This window comes from Dermacentor albipictus, chromosome 3 (assembly GCF_038994185.2).
Source record: "Dermacentor albipictus isolate Rhodes 1998 colony chromosome 3, USDA_Dalb.pri_finalv2, whole genome shotgun sequence".
In the NCBI taxonomy this organism is placed as follows: domain Eukaryota; kingdom Metazoa; phylum Arthropoda; class Arachnida; order Ixodida; family Ixodidae; genus Dermacentor; species Dermacentor albipictus.
In genome coordinates, this window is record NC_091823.1 from 112,562,561 (window position 1) to 112,581,384 (window position 18,824).

General features: G+C 46.8%; 1 protein-coding gene across 4 annotated transcripts in view; it reads left to right on the plus strand.

Moving 5' to 3' along the window:
• Nucleotides 1-18,824, plus strand: part of LOC135908480 (glycoprotein 3-alpha-L-fucosyltransferase A-like) — a 40,816-nt gene extending 21,992 nt beyond the window's left edge. For all 4 annotated transcript variants that reach the window (XM_065440276.1, XM_065440278.1, XM_065440274.1 and 1 more), the window contains exons 4-8: nucleotides 4,025-4,072; nucleotides 7,276-7,564; nucleotides 13,910-14,093; nucleotides 16,956-17,110; nucleotides 17,743-18,824. In XM_065440276.1, coding sequence (XP_065296348.1) covers nucleotides 4,025-4,072; nucleotides 7,276-7,564; nucleotides 13,910-14,093; nucleotides 16,956-17,110; nucleotides 17,743-18,061 — 995 coding nt within the window. In that variant the 3' untranslated portion in view covers nucleotides 18,062-18,824. The remainder of the gene's footprint in view (nucleotides 1-4,024; nucleotides 4,073-7,275; nucleotides 7,565-13,909; nucleotides 14,094-16,955; nucleotides 17,111-17,742) is intronic.

An 18,824-nucleotide genomic window follows, 5' to 3' on the forward strand; every position in this document is an offset into this window, starting at 1 on the left:
AGAAACACGTAAAAAGCCTACCGTAGAAGGAACGCATGCTCGGGGCAGAGATTGGTCGTATTTTCTTCGAATCAGCACTTAGTTGCAAGTCCAGCGTTCGTCTCGTTTGCCCCTTCTGTACTTGTGCTCTTGTATACTTTCACCTTGCTGAAACCACGTACAAATAGTTTCAGTTTTGTATAGAGAAATTCTTAGAGTTCAGATCGGCTCGTAGAGGGATTAGGGTATACCCAATTTAGCTTGTTTGTTTGAGCGAGGGGAGGGGGTATCTTTGTTACGAAATCGTTATTTCCTTGTAGTGCTTAAACTTAGAAAATAAATTATTGGGTCTTGCGGGCCAAAACCACGATCTGATTATGAGGCACGCCATACTGGGGAACGCCGGAAAAGTTTTGACCACCTGGGGTTCTTTACCGCGTACCTAAATTTAAGTAGGCTAGAGTTTTTATATCCTATGGTGCTTTGGGGCTATAGGACAAGGCAATACCAGCGCGAACTGTCCAGACAAAGATTTATTTGTAAAGAAGGTTGATCTTTCCGTCTTCTTCTTTCCCTGTTTTCAAGGGTCGCGACACAATATTTTAGAGCTTGAAATGTGTATTGCATGTTAAATTATAAAGATCATTTAAGCGAAGAGCGAAGCAGTCATGTGACCAAGGTTGCTGTCGCTCAAGTCTGTCCGTTGCGGAAAACCATGTACGAGCAACGGCTGCCGGCGACGTGAAGGAGATTTGATCATCTGCTTCGGTTGGTAAGCATTAGTGCAGTAACTACTGCTGGCAGTTGTGACGCGATCTCTTCTGCGCTCATTCCTCAAACGGCGCGATTTCGGTGATTCGATATCGGTGACCGCATATCGCCGCCAAAACAGCGCCCTGCACAAATAACCGCATGTAGTCCTAATACGTCATAATAGCGTTTTTTTTTCTTATGGTGCGCGCAATTGAAAACAATTTAGGTCGATTTTCAACCGTGCATACAAGCCAAAGAACCAGCAACCGTGTTTTGTTGGTACATATTTCGCCTGGAGTTTCAGTGCCAATAGGCACCAAAATCGCACCAAATCACTGGGCAGGTCCGGAAGCAGGCGTCTGTTCTCATTGTTCGGCGAACTCATGAGTCGACTCGCTCACACTCAGGCGAGCCCGCGCATCCGAGTTTGAAGCGAGCACGGGTGAGTCCTATACAGGATGCGAGTCTGAACGAATCTATATATGTGTGAGTCCAAGTGGACCGGAGTTTGAACAGAAGTGAGTCAGTGTATACGTGCGGGTCGTATACACAAGTTCGAGTCAATTCCCGTGACTGCGTGCATGAGTTCACTAATCTTGTCGACAAGACTGAATAGCAAGTTATCGAGCACTAAATTACATTAGGACGGCTTCATACCGTCTTTAGATACTACATGGCCAAGCACGGTGAGGTGGCTTGCGCCAAAGCAGGATTTCTTCAGATTGATCTGAAGGCCGGCACCAATTAGAAACTGTCACACTTTATCTAGACTACAGAGATGGGTGGGAAAATCGGGTGAAAAAAGAATAACCCCATCATCTAAGTAGCACAGGCACGTTTTCCACTTGAGACCACGCGAAAGGTTGTTCATCATACGTTAAAATGTTGCGGGGGCGTAGCAAAGCCCGAAAGGCATGACATATAGGCCATCTGGTGTATACAAAAGCCGTTTTATGTAGGTCGTCTGGTGCCATGGGGACTCAACGCTAGCTTTTTTAGCTTAGCGGCAGTGCACGTCTTGATGGAAAAATTTTTTGCGACAGTTTCCCTCGCTTTCTGCCGAAATAACGAATTAGGTAGAACGGTAAAGCGACCTTCTTTATCAGAAATCATTAAAGCCAGATCATTCTGCTTGAGGTACTGACAGTTCGCTTAACATCTCGCTGCTGGTTCTGCTTGGACCGCTTCAAGTAGAACCAGCAGTCGGTGGACTCGTCGCGGCACCCCGCGGCGTCCCGCAGTATTACACTACGTAACAGACCGCAGCTACATGCAACTGCAGGGTTTGCTTCGTGCACAGCATGGCCAAGTTGGTTCTTTTTTCTGACATGGCTAGAGTGCGCGCTGGCGCTCATATGCTTAACATATGCTCCAGTCTGGCGGTGCTACGTGGTGCGGACCGGCTTTGTCCTGCACCAGCTTGACCGAACGGACAGTAGCCACTTCCAACTTTGCGCATTCCGAAGCGCTATCAATGGCTCGATACGAAGCGAAGTCTGCCAAGGCGTCTAACCAGGAGCGGTCGGGGGTGAGCGCGCGCGGGCAAGCGTGCGTGTCGTCTGACGTTAAATTTCGCGCGGTTCGAGGCTAGTTGAGCGTTCAAAACTATAGTCTAAATGAGCGACACCTGCTGATGGCTACGACACGGATAAGCTAGGTGGTCAAAGTTTATTTCCTACGCGGGCAGTCGCAGCCGAGCGTGAGCAGACGATAGTCAGCGTTTTACGGAATTGCGTAAATGTTATCGAAATTCGAAAGCAGATTTTCGCTTATTTGGGCCTCTTTATTAAACTGCGTCAACAAACATACGCGCAGCAACAGTAGGAAGAAGCGCACGGATACAAACGCCATCCTTGATTGACGCCAGCTCTTGGCCAATAGCAGCCGCGTATGGGAATCTGCTATATTACGAAATAAAGCGTCCAGAAAAGATTGAGGAGCGGGCTTCTGTTGGAAGGAGAACGTTTCAGAGAAAGGTGGCTCCGCGCTCCGCGTGCGAGGCCCACGCGCCGCGCACGACTGTAAAAACTTCACAGCCGCGTATGCTAATCACGTACTGTGTTTTTTCACCAAGACCGAGGAGTAGTTCAGGGTCCCTTTAGGTGAATATATCACCGAACGTGATCAGTCGGGAATTGTCTATAGAAGCACTCCGAGAGGCACTAGTCTTTATATAATTGCATTGTTTTCTTAGCAGTGAGTCTTTTCCAGCTACTGCGAGTCTTTTTTTGTGTGTGTTTTGTTTTTTAATCCGCCCTTGTGATCCTATCTCACTTCCTCCGCCCGCCTCGCCGTGCCATAGATCCACAGCTGTTCCGCCGGCGCTATTGAGTGCGTGAGCTCCTAATTAACGCTCCTAATTATCGCTCCTAAGCGTGCCAACATGTATACATTTAAGAACGTTTTGTTCTAAGCCTGTAATGCATAATGCATACCAGAGCAATGGTTCAAGCAGATGTGTCGAAACGCTAGCATACGGAAATAACCCTCGAAGGTTATTCACGAAGCTTGATAAAAGCATGAGAAGGCAGTTAGCAAAATAGGTATAGGTGTATTTAGACAATCTAGAAATTCAATATTTCTCCGGCGCATTCCCCACGACGCATACTTCGTTTCGGCTAAGTTTCAAGTCGATGCGCCGAGAGATCCCAAGCAGCAAAATCCGTAACTCCTCCAAAAACAGATATCGCAGTTCTGTAAAGTGCATCAGCTGGAGTATCTAAAGCGCACAAATTTTGATATTAAGTAACATCTTGCGTGGACTGTTTAAAACGCTTACGAGTGTTTTGCAAAAGTCCTACTCACATATTATTGGCGTACTTGAGAGTGGAGTATAATAAATTTCGTCCACTTTAAATTTACTGTTCCATTCAGTTGACATAGTTGTGATGTATTTTTTATTGTTGAGTTAGAATTGTAAACTTGCTAGTCTCGTTTTCTTTTACCTTACGGGATTTTGAAGTTTTCTCCTTTTCTTTTTGTTAAAGTGACAACCGAAATAAAAAAAATCTCCTTCGTGCAGTCATTGGATTCTGACATTTTCTTTTAAATGCAACACGCCTTATCAAATTAGGTGCAGTGGTTGCCGAGAAAAACGACTTCTTCCTTCCCATGTATTTGTTCTCTTCGTTCTCAGCCTACAAACATACAAAGCTTTGCTTCACTAAGATTCCAATGTGTGCGTTAAATCTGCCTAACTATTTCTTTACTCATCTCTGGCTGCCTGTCTGACGAATATGTAGGTGATTGATTATCGACTGAGCAACCGATTATTTGATCGATTGATTTTCAGACACGACTTATATACCGGAAAATGAGGAGCTGGATCAGATCCGTAATGGTAAGTGCTAAAAACGTTCCTACTTTGATGTTTTGAGACGAAATTTGTGCATCGAATGTTTCATATTGAAACGGGCTGAGACACAAGGTTAAATGGGACCGTTTTTACGATTTTAGAAGATATCGCCGGTGCAGCCACTATGGCGGAACGTTAGGCTAGCCCCACTATACGTCCTCTCGTTCTTCTTGTTATTGATCGTCCTCTCTGTCGCCCTCGTGGCACCGTGACAATATTTTATACTTTCCAAATACAGAGATACAGGAGTTTCTTTTTTTCTATCCCATAACATGCCAGAAAGGGACATCCATCCACCTTGCGAGATTCCGCAGAAACGATGATTCTTTAACGTGCGCCCAATGCAGGCAGGGTACATCATCATAAACATTATCATCGTCGTCGCCGTCCTATCTTTATGTCCACTGCAGGACGAAGGCCTCTCCCAGTGATTTCCAATTACCCCTGTACTGCGCCAACTGATTTCAACTTGCGTCAGCGAATTTCCTAATTTAATCACGCCACCTATAGTTTTCTGCCGTCATTGACTACACTTCCCTTCTCTTGGCACCCATTCTGTAACCCTAATGGTCCACCGGTTATCCATCCTACGCATTACGTGGCCTGCCCAGTTCTTTTTTTTTTTCTCTCCCTTAATGTCAATTAGAATATCGGCTATCCCTATTTGCTCTCTAATCCATACCGCTATCTCCCTGTCTCTTAACGTTACCCCTAACAATTTTCGTTTCATCGCTCTTTGTGCGGTCCTCGTTCTCGAGATTTTTTTGCCAACCTCCAAGTTTCTGCCCCATATGTTAGCACTGATATAGAATACAGTGATTATGCCCCTTTCTTTTCAATTAGAGAGGCAAGCTCGCAGTCAGGATCGCGCAATGCCTGCCGTATGTCCTCCTACCCATTTCTTTCTCTTTTAGGGGTTTTACGTGCCAAAACCACTTTCTGATTATGAGTCACGCCGTAGAGGGGGACTCTGGAAATTTCGTCCACCAAGGGTTGTTTAACGCGCACCTAAATCTAAGCACACGGCTGTTTTCGCATTTCGCCCCCATCGAAATGCGGCCGCCGTGGTCGTGATTCGATCCCGCGCCCATCGGGCTTAGCCGCGCAACGCCAAAAATCACTACACGCCAACACGGCGGGCCCCTTTCGTAGTCGGTTCCTATTATGCTGGTTCTTCTCGTGCATTGCGTATATATTGTCAGATTAAATTATTCTGATACTGTGTGAAATGATACATTGCCAAGGGGCTAACAGCAACGTATGACAAACGCTCTGCAGTTCGTGAAAACCGTGTAGCACATCAAAATGAGGTATGAGCGCGAGCTAGGTTATATGTTCGACTCCCTGACACTGGGGTCGCATGCTGATGAAGTCGGCCTGCAAAAGCGCATCTGTACTGTGCTTCAGGTTGTTCGTCAAAGAACGCCACGTGATCAAATTTAATCCGGAGCCCTCCGCTGCTCAGCTTTGCAAGCTCATGTGTTACATTGGCACGTTAGACAAAATGAGAACTCAGAAATAAAAAAAAAGAAAGAAAGCTTCCGTGAAAGCAAGGTGCCTAAATGTGGCTTGACTTCAGGATATTGATGGTAAAGGGGGTCGTCAATATTTATGGGAAATAATTAGGATTCAATTCACTGTAACATCATGTGCCACGAGCAATTCTTCCACTTCATGGGGTAAATGTGCCTTATATACGACCCCTCATCCGGACATTTAATAATGAAAGATTAGCCTACTGAATTGTGGGCAAAATTCAGGCAGTTATGGGGGTCGGAAATTTAATTATGTATGTATGTATGTATGTATGTATGTATGTATGTATGTATGTATGTATGTATGTATGTATGTATGTATGTATGTATGTATGTATGTATGTATGTATGTATGTATGTATGCGTGCGTGTATGCGTGCGTGTGTGCGTGTGTGTGTATGCGTGCGTGTGTGCGTGTGTGTGTGTATGCGTGCGTGTGTGCGTGTGTGTGTGTATGCGTGCGTGTATGCGTGTGTGTGTGTATGCGTGTGCGTGCGTGCGTGCGTGCGTGCGTGCGTGCGTGCGTGCGTGCGTGCGTGCGTGCGTGCGTGCGTGCGTGCGTGCGTGCGTGCGTGCGTGCGTGCGTGCGTGCGTGCGTGTGTGTGTGTGTGTGTGTGTGTGTGTGTGTGTGTGTGTGTGTGTGTGTGTGTGTGTGTGTGTGTGTGTGTGTGTGTGTGTGTGTGTGTGTGTGTGTGTGTGTGTGTGTGTGTGTGTGTGTGTGTGTGTGTGTGTGTGTGTGTGTGTGTGTGTGTGTGTGTGTGTGTGTGTGTGTGTGTGTGTGTGTGTGTGTGTGTGTGTGTGTGTGTGTGTGTGTGTGTGTGTGTGTGTGTGTGTGTGTGTGTGTGTGTGTGTGTGTGTGTGTGTGTGTGTGTGTGTGTGTGTGTGTGTGTGTGTGTGTGTGTGTGTGTGTGTGTGTGTGTGTGTGTGTGTGTGTGTGTGTGTGTGTGTGTGTGTGTGTGTGTGTGTGTGTGTGTGTGTGTGTGTGTGTGTGTGTGTGTGTGTGTGTGTGTGTGTGTGTGTGTGTGTGTGTGTGTGTGTGTGTGTGTGTGTGTGTGTGTGTGTGTGTGTGTGTGTGTGTGTGTGTGTGTGTGTGTGTGTGTGTGTGTGTGTGTGTGTGTGTGTGTGTGTGTGTGTGTGTGTGTGTGTGTGTGTGTGTGTGTGTGTGTGTGTGTGTGTGTGTGTGTGTGTGTGTGTGTGTGTGTGTGTGTGTGTGTGTGTGTGTGTGTGTGTGTGTGTGTGTACGCCTTGAGGTGCTCGAGTCTGAGGGGTTAAACCAACAAATATAAAAAACAGGCTTATCTGAAGCATGAACGTGTGTAACGAGGATCTGTGTGAAGAAATTAATGGTTCATTAGTACACTGTATAGGCAGAAAACAAACAAGGATGTGCGTCGAAGGTAAACACGAGCTCAGGTCAATAAAATATCATTAGCGTGCTCTGAACCGGCGGAATACAACACTGACAAAATGCAGGTTTATTACGGCTCAACAAGTTTTAATGTTTTCTGCTAAAGGTGTAGGCGTCTCCCTTTCAATGACGCATACGCGTTTCTATGCGGACATGTTTCTCTTGAAAGAGAACGATCCTGTACAAATAGGCAAATGGAGCATCGAAGTCGCGGGCAGCTGCAACAGCATGAGTGCGCCACGCAGACTCGTCCATGAAGACCATTCTTCTGGACGGCAGCTGGTACGACTTCCTGAGTGGTCAGACGCTGTTCCTGCGTGACCGGTGTCCCGTGGACAAGTGCCGCGTCTACCGGAAGAGGGCCTCCCAAGGCTACTTCGCGTCGGCGGACGCCATCATATTCAAGGACGGCTTCGGCGTGGGACCCGACACGAGCAAAGGGAACCAGGTGTGGATACTGTACCTGCTCGAGAATCCCTTGCACTCGTACGTCGCGCAGGAGTCGAGCGGCATCGACTGGACGGCCACCTACAGGTATGGTACACGTGGACCTTTCATATGTAGCCCTTTGTAGTCGCCATGTTGGACGACCGTTAGCGCGGTACACAGTTTTCAACGGCGCAGCTACGTCAACACCGTCTGCAGGCGATCCGGATGCCTACAAACAAACGGGGGCGCCCGGTCGTGGTGCGGCAAAGGTGCAGACGAAGAGAGCAGACGACATGTACAAATCACTCTGCGCTTGTTCCTCGCTGTCTCCCCCCCTCTCCCATTTGAATCGTGTTCTTCGGAAGAAAACTTGTCCTAATGCGTTCACCTTGCCTATGCGTAGCCAGCAGTGCTATTTGTGACTTCGCTTGCGAATTCATACGCAAGACAAAAGGCCGCCTTTTCGCAATGAGCGTGGCTGCACAACTGAAGCCGGGAGTTTTCCGGAGCCTCGGGCTTTTTCGTGTTTTTTTTGTTTTTTTCCTGAATGCGATCGCGGCGTGCGTGGAAATGACGTGCGCGGAAATGACGTGCGCCTGCTCCCTGCGGCCATTACAGCAGCATATTCTTGTCGTAATCCAGCCTCGAACGTGACCAGGTGATCATCCAGCTTTCTCTAAGGGTAACTGACGGAAATCCGCGTGCGCCGCGTGGCAGAAGATGAAAGTGGAGGCGCGCATGGAGTTCGGCTTTCAAAACTCGAGTATTATAATGATGATTTCCGTATTAGTGCGCATTCCCTCTAGTCGTTATGTAAAGCCCGCAGAGGTGCTTTCCAAACGACGTTTTGTCGTTTGGCCGAAACCCGGGATCGAACAATGGAACCCTTATTGCAAGCTTTATCGGCGACTCTTTTATTAAGCAAACTTGTACCCAGAAAGGCCAGCAGCACCGCAGAATCACGTTTACAGTGGCGAGCATAGTCGCCTGTTGTCGAATCTAACCTAACGAGTCTGTGGTTCACGTCTGTCATCTATTTAGGCGTTTCTCTCACCGTGTATACACTCCAGAGTAATCGCAGGTATAGTTAAACCTGTTGCGCAAGGTGACGAAATCTACCGCAACACCGTTCGCGAGGCGCGATCAATCTGATTTTTTACTATGGAACTGGCGGCAACGTTCGCGAAATTTAGGATGCAGCATATACCGTGTTGACGCGTCGAGCGATAACCTGTTAACAACGAGAATCCCGTGAGAACGGACGCCTACATAGAGTAAAACAGCACTGCGTGGCCGCATATATAATGTGTGTGTAACTGGCGGAGTGACGTGTAGGGAGCGCGTTTACAGAAGACAACGGGGCAGCTGTGACAAACGGCTGGTTAATCACGCGCGTCGCGGCTGCAGTCACACGTGCCATTGCGATAGGGGTTGACAATATATAAAGGTGACGTTGTAGACGCGTACCGAGTTGTCGTTAGAAGATCGTAAAGGTCATATAACTGACGCGTCCGTATGATGTAGAGAAAAAAAAATGAGTCATGAGGATATGTCGACAGATAATAATCGAATAACATAGCTCTTCACAATTATCTTTCATTACAGCTGCTCTATAGCGAACCATGATGACTCCCGAGTTTTTGTGGAAAATGTGGATATGTATATAGTGTCGACCGTTTCCAGCACGTTAGATCAGCAAGCAATACATGCGAAGGCAAAACTTGCAAAACGCCAGCCGTATTCGGTCGGTATATATATACGCAGATATACCGTCGCTGAGGTTCGATTCCAGATCCTGGAGGCCGCTTACCAATGGGGGCCGAAGGCATGCAGCATAGCTAGCGCCTTGATAACCAAGAGCCCCCCCCCCCCCCCCCCCCCCCGGTGATCAACATTTATCCGTAGGGCCCCACTAGGCTGTCTCTCGTGGTCATTAACTGTTCCTTTCGGACATAGATGCATATCGCTTATGATAGAATCCTATCATGTCCGTAAAGTATGTATTACCTATTACCGTTTACGGATTACCGGGTTATCGGGCTCGTGTACGGCAATAACTTCACTTTAGCACTAGCCTGCTTTCCAAATGCACATGTTAGAAATATTTTTGTTATGTCAGTGTACTCATCGGAGGAAAAAAAAAGAAAGCGGACTGCATGTTAATGAATACGTCGCTGCACGAACGTTAAACCTACATGTAGAATGTGGTGTTTTACTCCAGTGATAACGATGTAGCCTCCACGGTTTTAACCTGTGTACCACCAGATGGCGTCGCCAACGCGGCCGCTATTGCAAAGGTCTCCCGTAAACTCACGTACGCTTACAGTCACGTGCTGCGTAAAACCGTATAATGTTGAACCTAACCTAACCAAACAAAACGTCGGACCAATCCGGTGATGACAAACCGTGACGTGGGGGCTTGAACCATTAAACCTCCTCAGACCCCGCATCCCATCTTCGTTGATACTAGTCCTTAACCTTTCCAAATTAAGCGGGAAGCTCCGATTTTCTTATTCATATATGCATGTGAAGTGCTTAAATCTCTCATTAAACATCCACTAAACCAATCTACAAGAGAAACAATAGAACTTCATTGAGAAAAGCTGAATTTTACCCACTCTAGGAAACAATATTTGGATTTCTGGCCTCAATATCTTTCAAAAGAAGAAATCGCCGAATATCGGCTCCTTAAAATATGATGCGCATAGCTTCTTCCAAATCTATAACTAATTAGTAGAATGAAAAAAAAAGACAGATACTGCAGTTCTGTTAACTGCTTCTGTTAAAGCATCTCTAGCGGATAATGTGATAGTTGATTTTGCACCTCACGCAAAATCGTTACAGTGATTGCGAGAGTTATGCAGACGTTCTTCTCGCAGAGTATACATCAATTATGTCCGCTTTAGATGTCGCAATGGGTGACGTTCACAGAATTGGTACCGTTTTTTGTTCCTGGGCTACAGAGCTGCAAACTTGATACTATAATTTTAGGAAATTTTGCGCTTTCAATATGTTTGAGAAATAATTGATGGCCTAAATTAAAATACGGTCATCTCATTTAAATATCTTATTTTAAATGCAGATGAGCTTCATTAAATTCGGATAGTGGACGGCGAGCGAAATGGTTTCTCCGTGCCTGTGTATTTAGATAGGAGGTGCTGAAGTTAGAAGTCATAGGCAGGCGGGAAAGAAAGAAAGAAACACTGTTGTGATTTTAAACCAGGTGCATGCATGCGTTTTTGAAAATATTGATACTACTTTGCGTGAGACATCACGGACGACAAGTAAGGCCCGTGGAGTGCTTATCAAATGTCACGAGATGACGCAGCGAACCAGGATGGAAAGTCTGCACTGCTCTGCTAATATGTTCTCAGGCAAAAGGGGAGCGTTTTCGCCTGAGCAAACTTGAGACGGTCACTTTGTCTAAGGATCCGGAAGTGGGATTTTTTGGACGTACTGCAGTCTAATTTTATCGAAAGAATAGATATTTTTCAGCTTCGTGAGAGTCCATATTGAATAGGAACCGATTACGAAATGAATTAGAAGATTACAAGAGATATTACAAGATTACAAGATACGAAAACGCTCGTGCACCACGCCTTGGGTGCACGTTAACTGGACATTAAAGAGAAACAACAAAGTCCGTTTATGTCGATAAAAATCGCGGAAGAAACCATCTCGGTGGGTGTCAACGGTAGTGCGTTGGCATTGAATAAATGTAGCGAGGCAATACACTGCCACCGTGGGAACGAGTTACATGTGTGAGGCATGCACTGCAGCAGGACTTTTCCTTCGTGCTTCCCTAAGAGCACAGCGCGCCGTCTAGCGCCACCGCCACGAAGCCTGCATGTGGCCTCCGAGATGCATGGGGTGGTGGTGCGTGCGAACGCTGAGAAACGCGTTGTGCGACAGCCGCTCTCTTCTCTCGCGCGTCTTCCTGGACACGTTGCGGCACCTATTAGCACCGACGAGAAGTCCGCGCGTCGCCTCCGAGACTAGAGGCGTGGCGCGCCGGTGGTGGCTGCCACGCGCCGAGGACCGTTCCCATCGCTTGCCGCACACTCAGTGGCACATTCCGAGTGACTCAGGTTCGCGAGAGGTTCATTGAAGAGTGGCACATAGCGAGTGCATGTGTGGCGCAGACTGATAAGGCGTCGGGTTCCTATCCTTGAGGAGTCCTCGCAACGTGGGCTTGATTCCGCTGAGCATCGGAGACATGTAAGAAATCTTTTTTTGTCGTTGTAGAGCGACACATTCTCAGTGGCACAAACCTATAGTTATCCAAGCTGGCGTCAAAGACGTTCATTGAAGACCAGCGCTGACTGAGTGGCACATACTGAGTGCTCCAAGCAGGGGTCGAACAGTTTCTTCGAACGAACATAACTCAGTTCCGCACCTAGAGTGACCCATATTGGCGCGAAAGAGCTTCGTTGAAGAGCGGCACGTATGTACACATTGGCACATACTCGGCGATCCGAGTTGGTCCAATGGTTGGTTTCGAACCCTGCTACCTCAGCACAGCAGCCCGACGCTCTAACCATTCGAATTCGACCACAGATTACCCCCAGTGACCCAGGTATTCGGAAGAACGGTCAGATACAAACATATATATATATATATATATATATATATATATATATATATATATATATATATATATATATATATATATATATATATATATATATATATATATATATATTGCCGCTAGGTGTCACGAGCCAGCGCTGAAAGAAAGAAGTTGGGACTGGAACACGCGCTCAGCAAGAGACGGGCGCTGAGGTAGAAGAGGTAGAAGCTGAGGACGACGGCTTAAATTATTGCACGCCATCTTGTACAACCGTCTCCCTCGCCGACGCCGGGTACATCGTCCATTGTCTTTCCGTGACAAGATATATATATATATATATATATATATATATATATATATATATATATATATATATATATATATATATATATATATATATATATATATATATATATATATATCCCCTGGAAAGTAGGTGAATTATCCTAAGAATTCCAACAGGCTTTAGTATCCAAAATCAAGAAGGGGGCTGACAGATGGAGTAGCACGCAGTAGTATAAAGGATATAAACAGGAATAAGGTGCCTCAGAAAGGCTGGCCAAGGTTTCGATAGGGGGACCTTTGACGAAGATAGGTCTTCCTGTCGAAACGTTGACCAGCCTTTTGGAGACACCTCATCCCTGTTTATACCCTCCATACCACAGAACGCATTAGAATGTGCTTCCAAAGCTGTATGTTCATTTATTTCGCTTTATGCGATTGACTAGCAGGCAAAATGAAGGCCATCCTTCCATAAAACTCCATGGTGAATCACTCGTGTCCGTTCGTCACAGTTGTGTCATGGATTTCAAAGTATATTCCCGCGTTCGGGACACTGTAGCTTCACACAGGCTCTGGAAATATGCGCTACACTTAGTCTTCTGTTGCTTTAGGAAATGACGTAGCCTGCCGTTTACGGGTAACAAATTCTACGTTAAACGCTTTTGGGGAAGGCCACTGGTCAACAAACCCACACAGGCTAAATGAAGGTGTCAGTGCTGCCGGATTCGAAGCGCCCGCAATGTAATGAACGAGAAGAAAGAAAACGTGGGGCCCGATTTTTATTAATCGTATCATAAGGAGGCAAGAAAATATGACACCAAGCACAGCATAGGGCAAGTTATCCGTAGTTCTTCATTAAATTAAAGCAATGATGAATAAACGGAGATGTTCCACATCCGACGCACGGGCAGTGAGTGGTGGCGCTCGCTAGCACTCCCAAGGTTAGTCTTAGCAGATAAACAAATACCCCTGAAAGTGGACGGGAAAACGGTGCCGGCGGTAGCTCATTCGATAAGAGCATCGCACGCGTAATGCGAAGACTTGGGTTCGTATGCCACCTGCTGCCAGTTGTCGCTTTTTTTTTCATCCACTTTCGTTTCCATTCGTTTACCGTTTACTTAATTCAACAAGGCACCACGGATAATTCCCCCTGTGCTGTCCTTGGTGTCATTGTTGGCTTCATATGATGTGACTAACATATGTACAAACGAGAAGAAAGGAAACCGAGGGGCCCGCTATTTGTTCGTCATATCATATGAAGCCAACAATGACACCAAGGACAGCAATGGGGGAATTATCCGTAGTTTCTAGTTGAATTAAGTAAACGAGAAACAAATGGAAACGAAAGTGGATGAATATATATATATGTACACACGTTCTGCCATTCCCGCTCCTCTACCACATGACCGGCTTCCCTCCCTCCCCCACCACACACACACACACCGTGACACCACTAATGCTAACGAACGAAAAACTGACTACAGAAGGTGTTATACCACGTGATGAGCTCTCTATGGTTCTCAATAGGTTGGCTCGAGGATTCATTCGAGTTACATACGCAACTCAGCATGATCTCTTTCTTTCCTTTTAATGCGCAGGAAGGACTCGGATATCGTGACGCCGTACGAAAAGTTCGTGCTCTTCGACCCGCTGGTGAAGACGATAAAGCGCGACTACGACTACGCCCAGAACAAAACCAAGATGGTCGCCTGGTTCGTCTCCAACTGCGCGGCGGCCAACGGGCGCTTGGAGTACGCGAAGAAACTGGGCCAGTACATACAGGTGCGCAACATAAGTTGGTCCCCGTATTCATAAACGACATGTTTATAATGCCAGCGTTTATAATGCCAGCGTTTATAATGCCAGATAATGTACCGCGCTACCCCATCGTCTGTGGTGTGCAATTGTTCGAAATATCGAACGCGAATGAAACAGGCTTTGCTCTACGATTTGCATTCAGATCGAGAATTCGCTATGCGAAGTTGTCGAATATTCATTTCTGTTCGAATATGAGAAATCGATCAATCAATCAATCAATCAATCAATCAATCAAGTTTATTTTTCGCGCTATGTACAGAGAAAAAAAGGTGCTTGGAGAAAAAAGCTGCACTTTCGCAGCTTGACAAAGCTCCAGCCACCCGTACACAGCAGTGGTAGCGTGCGGAGAAGACAAAATAGAGAAAAAAAATTCTTATGCAACTTAGAGAAGTCGTAGAAAAATATACTTGCATGTTGTCTTCATACACTTGGTATTAGTAACGCCATGTCGCACTCCTCCGGCTCTGGGGCGGTTTCGCCGTTTTGTTGGTCAGTGCACGCACTGCTTTTGTTTTTATACTTTTGTGTTACTGACTATGAGCAAAAATGCGAGTTTCGCTCGTAACTGATGCTATATACAAGACTCGGTGCCATGCAATAAGCTGCGACTCCTCGGCTGACTTCCTGATAGTGGTGTCACACGGCGCATTTTTGATCCCGATCGAGTATGATCCGGATCCAATTTCTCGGTCGCGCGATTGGCTGCTTTGTTCAATCGATCGCGGTCGAGAAGTTTGATCCACATCAGGCTCTATCGCGATCGAAAACGCGCCATGTGACACCAGTAATGAGACTCTTTCGTGCGGTGTCTGTTGAAGCGAACATTCGCAGATGCCAGCGAGCGATCTCCTTTCGAGTTATTTTCGAGAAGTAAAAAAAGTGCGAGTCGTATTCGTTTTTGGAAGTTTCGCCTCCTGGTGCGGAAGTGCGCAGAGTCGGCTTTCCTTCCACCTATTCAGGCTTGGCCACTGGTCTCTACTAAAACAACCCGTTAGCTTCTTACAGCTGGATTCGTTTGGATTACTACAAAAATTGGAGGACGCTTAAGCTTCGCCTTCAAGAGTCGAACGCGATAGCGTTATCGCATCCCGTTCGCACCGCCTACTCAAACGCGCTACGTCAGCCAAATGTCGCGATCGGCAGAGATAGCCGGGCCCCGACGCGCCATGAAGGCGGACGCGGTCATGGGGCGAGTGGCGCGCCACGTGTCGGGGCATCGCCGTACATTGCGAGGAGGGGGTCTGCTATGTTTGCCGCAAGATGGCTCTGCATGTGCGCAGAGCGCAGAAGAAATTTAGCGGAAACGTACTTCGCTACTCGTGAAACTGCGACTTCTGTAAGTTACATGGTCATAATTACCGATACACACCGCAGTATAACTTTCTACGGCACGTTTCTAAGGCAACACCGCATTCACTACCGGCGATTTTGTCCCGTTTTGAAGGAACGAACTCGTGGCTGAGTGGTAGCGTCTCCGTCTCACACTCCGGAGACCCTGGTTCGATTCCCACCAGCCCAACTTGCAAGATGTTTTTTATTGATAAAGTGCCTTCTGGGATTTGTCGCTCACGGCCAACGCCGCCGACACCGACGACACCGGTTTTTCTGCGACACGAGCTCCTTAACGCTATCGCGTTAAAATTGTGTTTGAGCTACCGGCCAATAAAAGGCTTCATGCTGTTCTTGAACAAAAAAAGACTACGCCAGTGCCATCCACCAAACGTGAGAAGAAGCCGAGCGCTAGAAGAAGGCTATATTAGAGACGAAGCAGACACGCTCAAACTTTGTGATTGCAAATACGTAGAAGGGGGGGAATACTTAACCGAGGACCACCTGCACGACTGGAAAGGTAAAGCGCCGGAACACGAACAAGGCGCGACGCCACCTCTGTCCAGTACACAAGCGTTGAGTGAACTCTAGACAGCATTCTCCACTGATGTAGCATATAGGCAGAGAATAGTCGGTGGTAAAATCCTAGATTGCCAATCTTTTGGTTGTAATTTGGAATTCTAGCGGCGCATGGGCACAGTTTTCGCTTTATTTCTGTGTACTTTCACGGAAAGCAGTTCTGGATTCCACCGATGGACGGCGGCGGACGTCAAAAACAACCGCGGGAGTGAGCCCATAGTAACAACTGTCGTTATAGTACGACAGCGCCAAAATACCTTGAGGCTAAAGCTGCCTATAGGTGTCACGTAAGGGAACTGTTTTCGCTCCCCTGTCTATGCAATACCGTCACTAGTACGTAGTAATAATCGTCTTCAGTATATGGATGAGTCACGCAGTTGGTCTTATGCTATAATAGGATAAGCGGGTCGCTCTGGAATGAAGATATTCCCAGCTGGAATGCTTGTCACAGTTTCTTACATATTTTACTGCCATATGTGCGTTTCTTTCTTCATATGAAATTCGGGTGAAACTGTCGCTCTATAAACGCTGCAGCTTTTCATAAAGCGTCTTTGTTTGCTTTCTTCTAAATATATATTTGCGCTAGACGTCAAGGCTGCTTTTTCAAAATATATTTTCCTTGTTCTTCTCTTCTTTTTGTTGTTGTTGTCGTGATTGTTGTCGTCGTCGTTATTCTTTTCACTTGGAGCTTGCTTCGCTAGATTATTTCGTCATAAGTGTCCAGACTGCTCAGGAAATATGGTGGTCATTTCACTTGCATACGCACAAATGTGACAATTTCCGATTGTACAACTTGTTCTAAAATCTGAGGTGTCGCCTCTCTTTTAAAAATCTCCAGTGTTTCATCTAGAGCGGTTTCTTCCCCTATTTCATCAACGTGAGTCCGCTAAGAACCTATTTCGTCCGATCGCTCCGCAGGTGGACATCTACGGCTCGTGCGGGCCCCTCTCGTGCCCGCGAGACCAGAGTGAAAGGTGCTACCAGATGCTGGACATGGAGTACTTATTCTACCTGTCTTTCGAGAACGCCAACTGCAAGGACTACATCACCGAGAAGTTCTTCAACGCTCTGCGGTGCGTCAGTTCTCTGTGCACATATCATAGCCTTCTGCGCGTTTGGGCAAAGAAATTGTAAGACATGAGTAGGCTTGTCAAAGCGTCCTGGGCTTTGCGAACTTTCTTACATCTATCTATCTATCTATCTATCTATCTATCTATCTATCTATCTATCTATCTATCTATCTATCTATCTATCTATCTATCTATCTATCTATCTATCTATCTATCTATCTATCTATCTATCTATCTATCTATCTATCTATCTATCTATCTATCTATCTATCTATCTATCTATCTATCTATCTATCTATCTATCTATCTATCTATCTATCTATCTATCTATCTATCTATCTATCTGTCTATCTGTCTGTCTATCTGTCTGTCTATCTGTCTATCTGTCTGTCTATCTGTCTATCTGTCTGTCTATCTGTCTATCTGTCTATCTGTCTATCCGTCCGTCCGTCCGTCCGTCCGTCCGTCCGTCCGTCCGTCCGTCCGTCCGTCTGTCCGTCTGTCTGTCTGTCTGTCTGTCTGTCTGTCTGTCTGTCTGTCTGTCTGTCTGTCTGTCTGTCTGTCTGTCTGTCTGTCTGTCTGTCTGTCTGTCTGTCTGTCTGTCTGTCTGTCTAATGCCCTTTGGCCTCCCGCAGGCACAACGTGGTACCCGTGGTGATGGGCGCTTCCCGCGAGGATTACCTGGCCGCGGCTCCGTACCACTCGTACATCCACGTGGACGACTTCGGGTCGCCCAAAGAGCTGGCCGAGTACCTGCAGCTGCTCAGCCGCAACCGGACGCTGTACAACCAGTACTTCGAGTGGAAGGGCACCGGGGAGTTCGTCAACACGTACTTCTGGTGCCGCCTGTGCGCCATGCTGCACGCGCCGCCAGCCCCGGCGAAGCGGCGCACGCAAAGCGTTCGTGACTGGTGGCGAAAAGACGCCTGCGCGAGTACGATCGAGCAAGAGTGAACGATGCACCCTAAGCCAAACTTCACTCCAGGCTCGACGCGCATTTTCACAGGACATTACAGAGACTTGGCGGTGGGACTAATCCGTTCGGGCCATTCGCCAACCATCCATTTCTGTTTTCATATGACTCGTTGGTGCGTGCCATGCGGAGACTGAAACTGTACATGAAACTGTGTGCGGCAGCCGAGCGGGGCATGGGAGTCACTACATTTTCGTTGTCTCTTTTCGTTATGTCGCGTTGTCCGTGCCTCGATCCCGGCCCTTTTACTCCTTTCTTCTTTCTTAAAGTCGCACCAAGTCAAGCTGTGCCACTTTGGTCTCTGCGCAGCGCAAAAGAAAGCGCAGAAAAAGAACAGCGTAGAACAACAAGCAGGGCGCACAGAGAGGCGAAGCAGCTCATGTGCCCGATCTGCGTGCATGCTGATGTCTGTCACTGCATTTGCGTTCACATTTTTTTCGCATTTGTTATTCCCTCTTCGATAAATTTGTTACCATTTGTTTGTTTGTTTAATGTTACAACATGTCTTCGTGCTTTTTTGAGTGTCATTTCAGGCTTTCAGTAGGGAGAGTGTGACAGTATTTCATCATGTCGATGCGCACGTATTAGCTAATTTTGGTGTACGCACCAATGAATGCCCATCACAGGCGTCGCTAATCATTCCGAGCTATTTATACACCGTTGTTCATTTCCGTCGTGTCGCGACTTCAGATGGTGCACATAGCAGGTGCAATCTGTGAATAAATTTTATCAAAGTTATCGTTA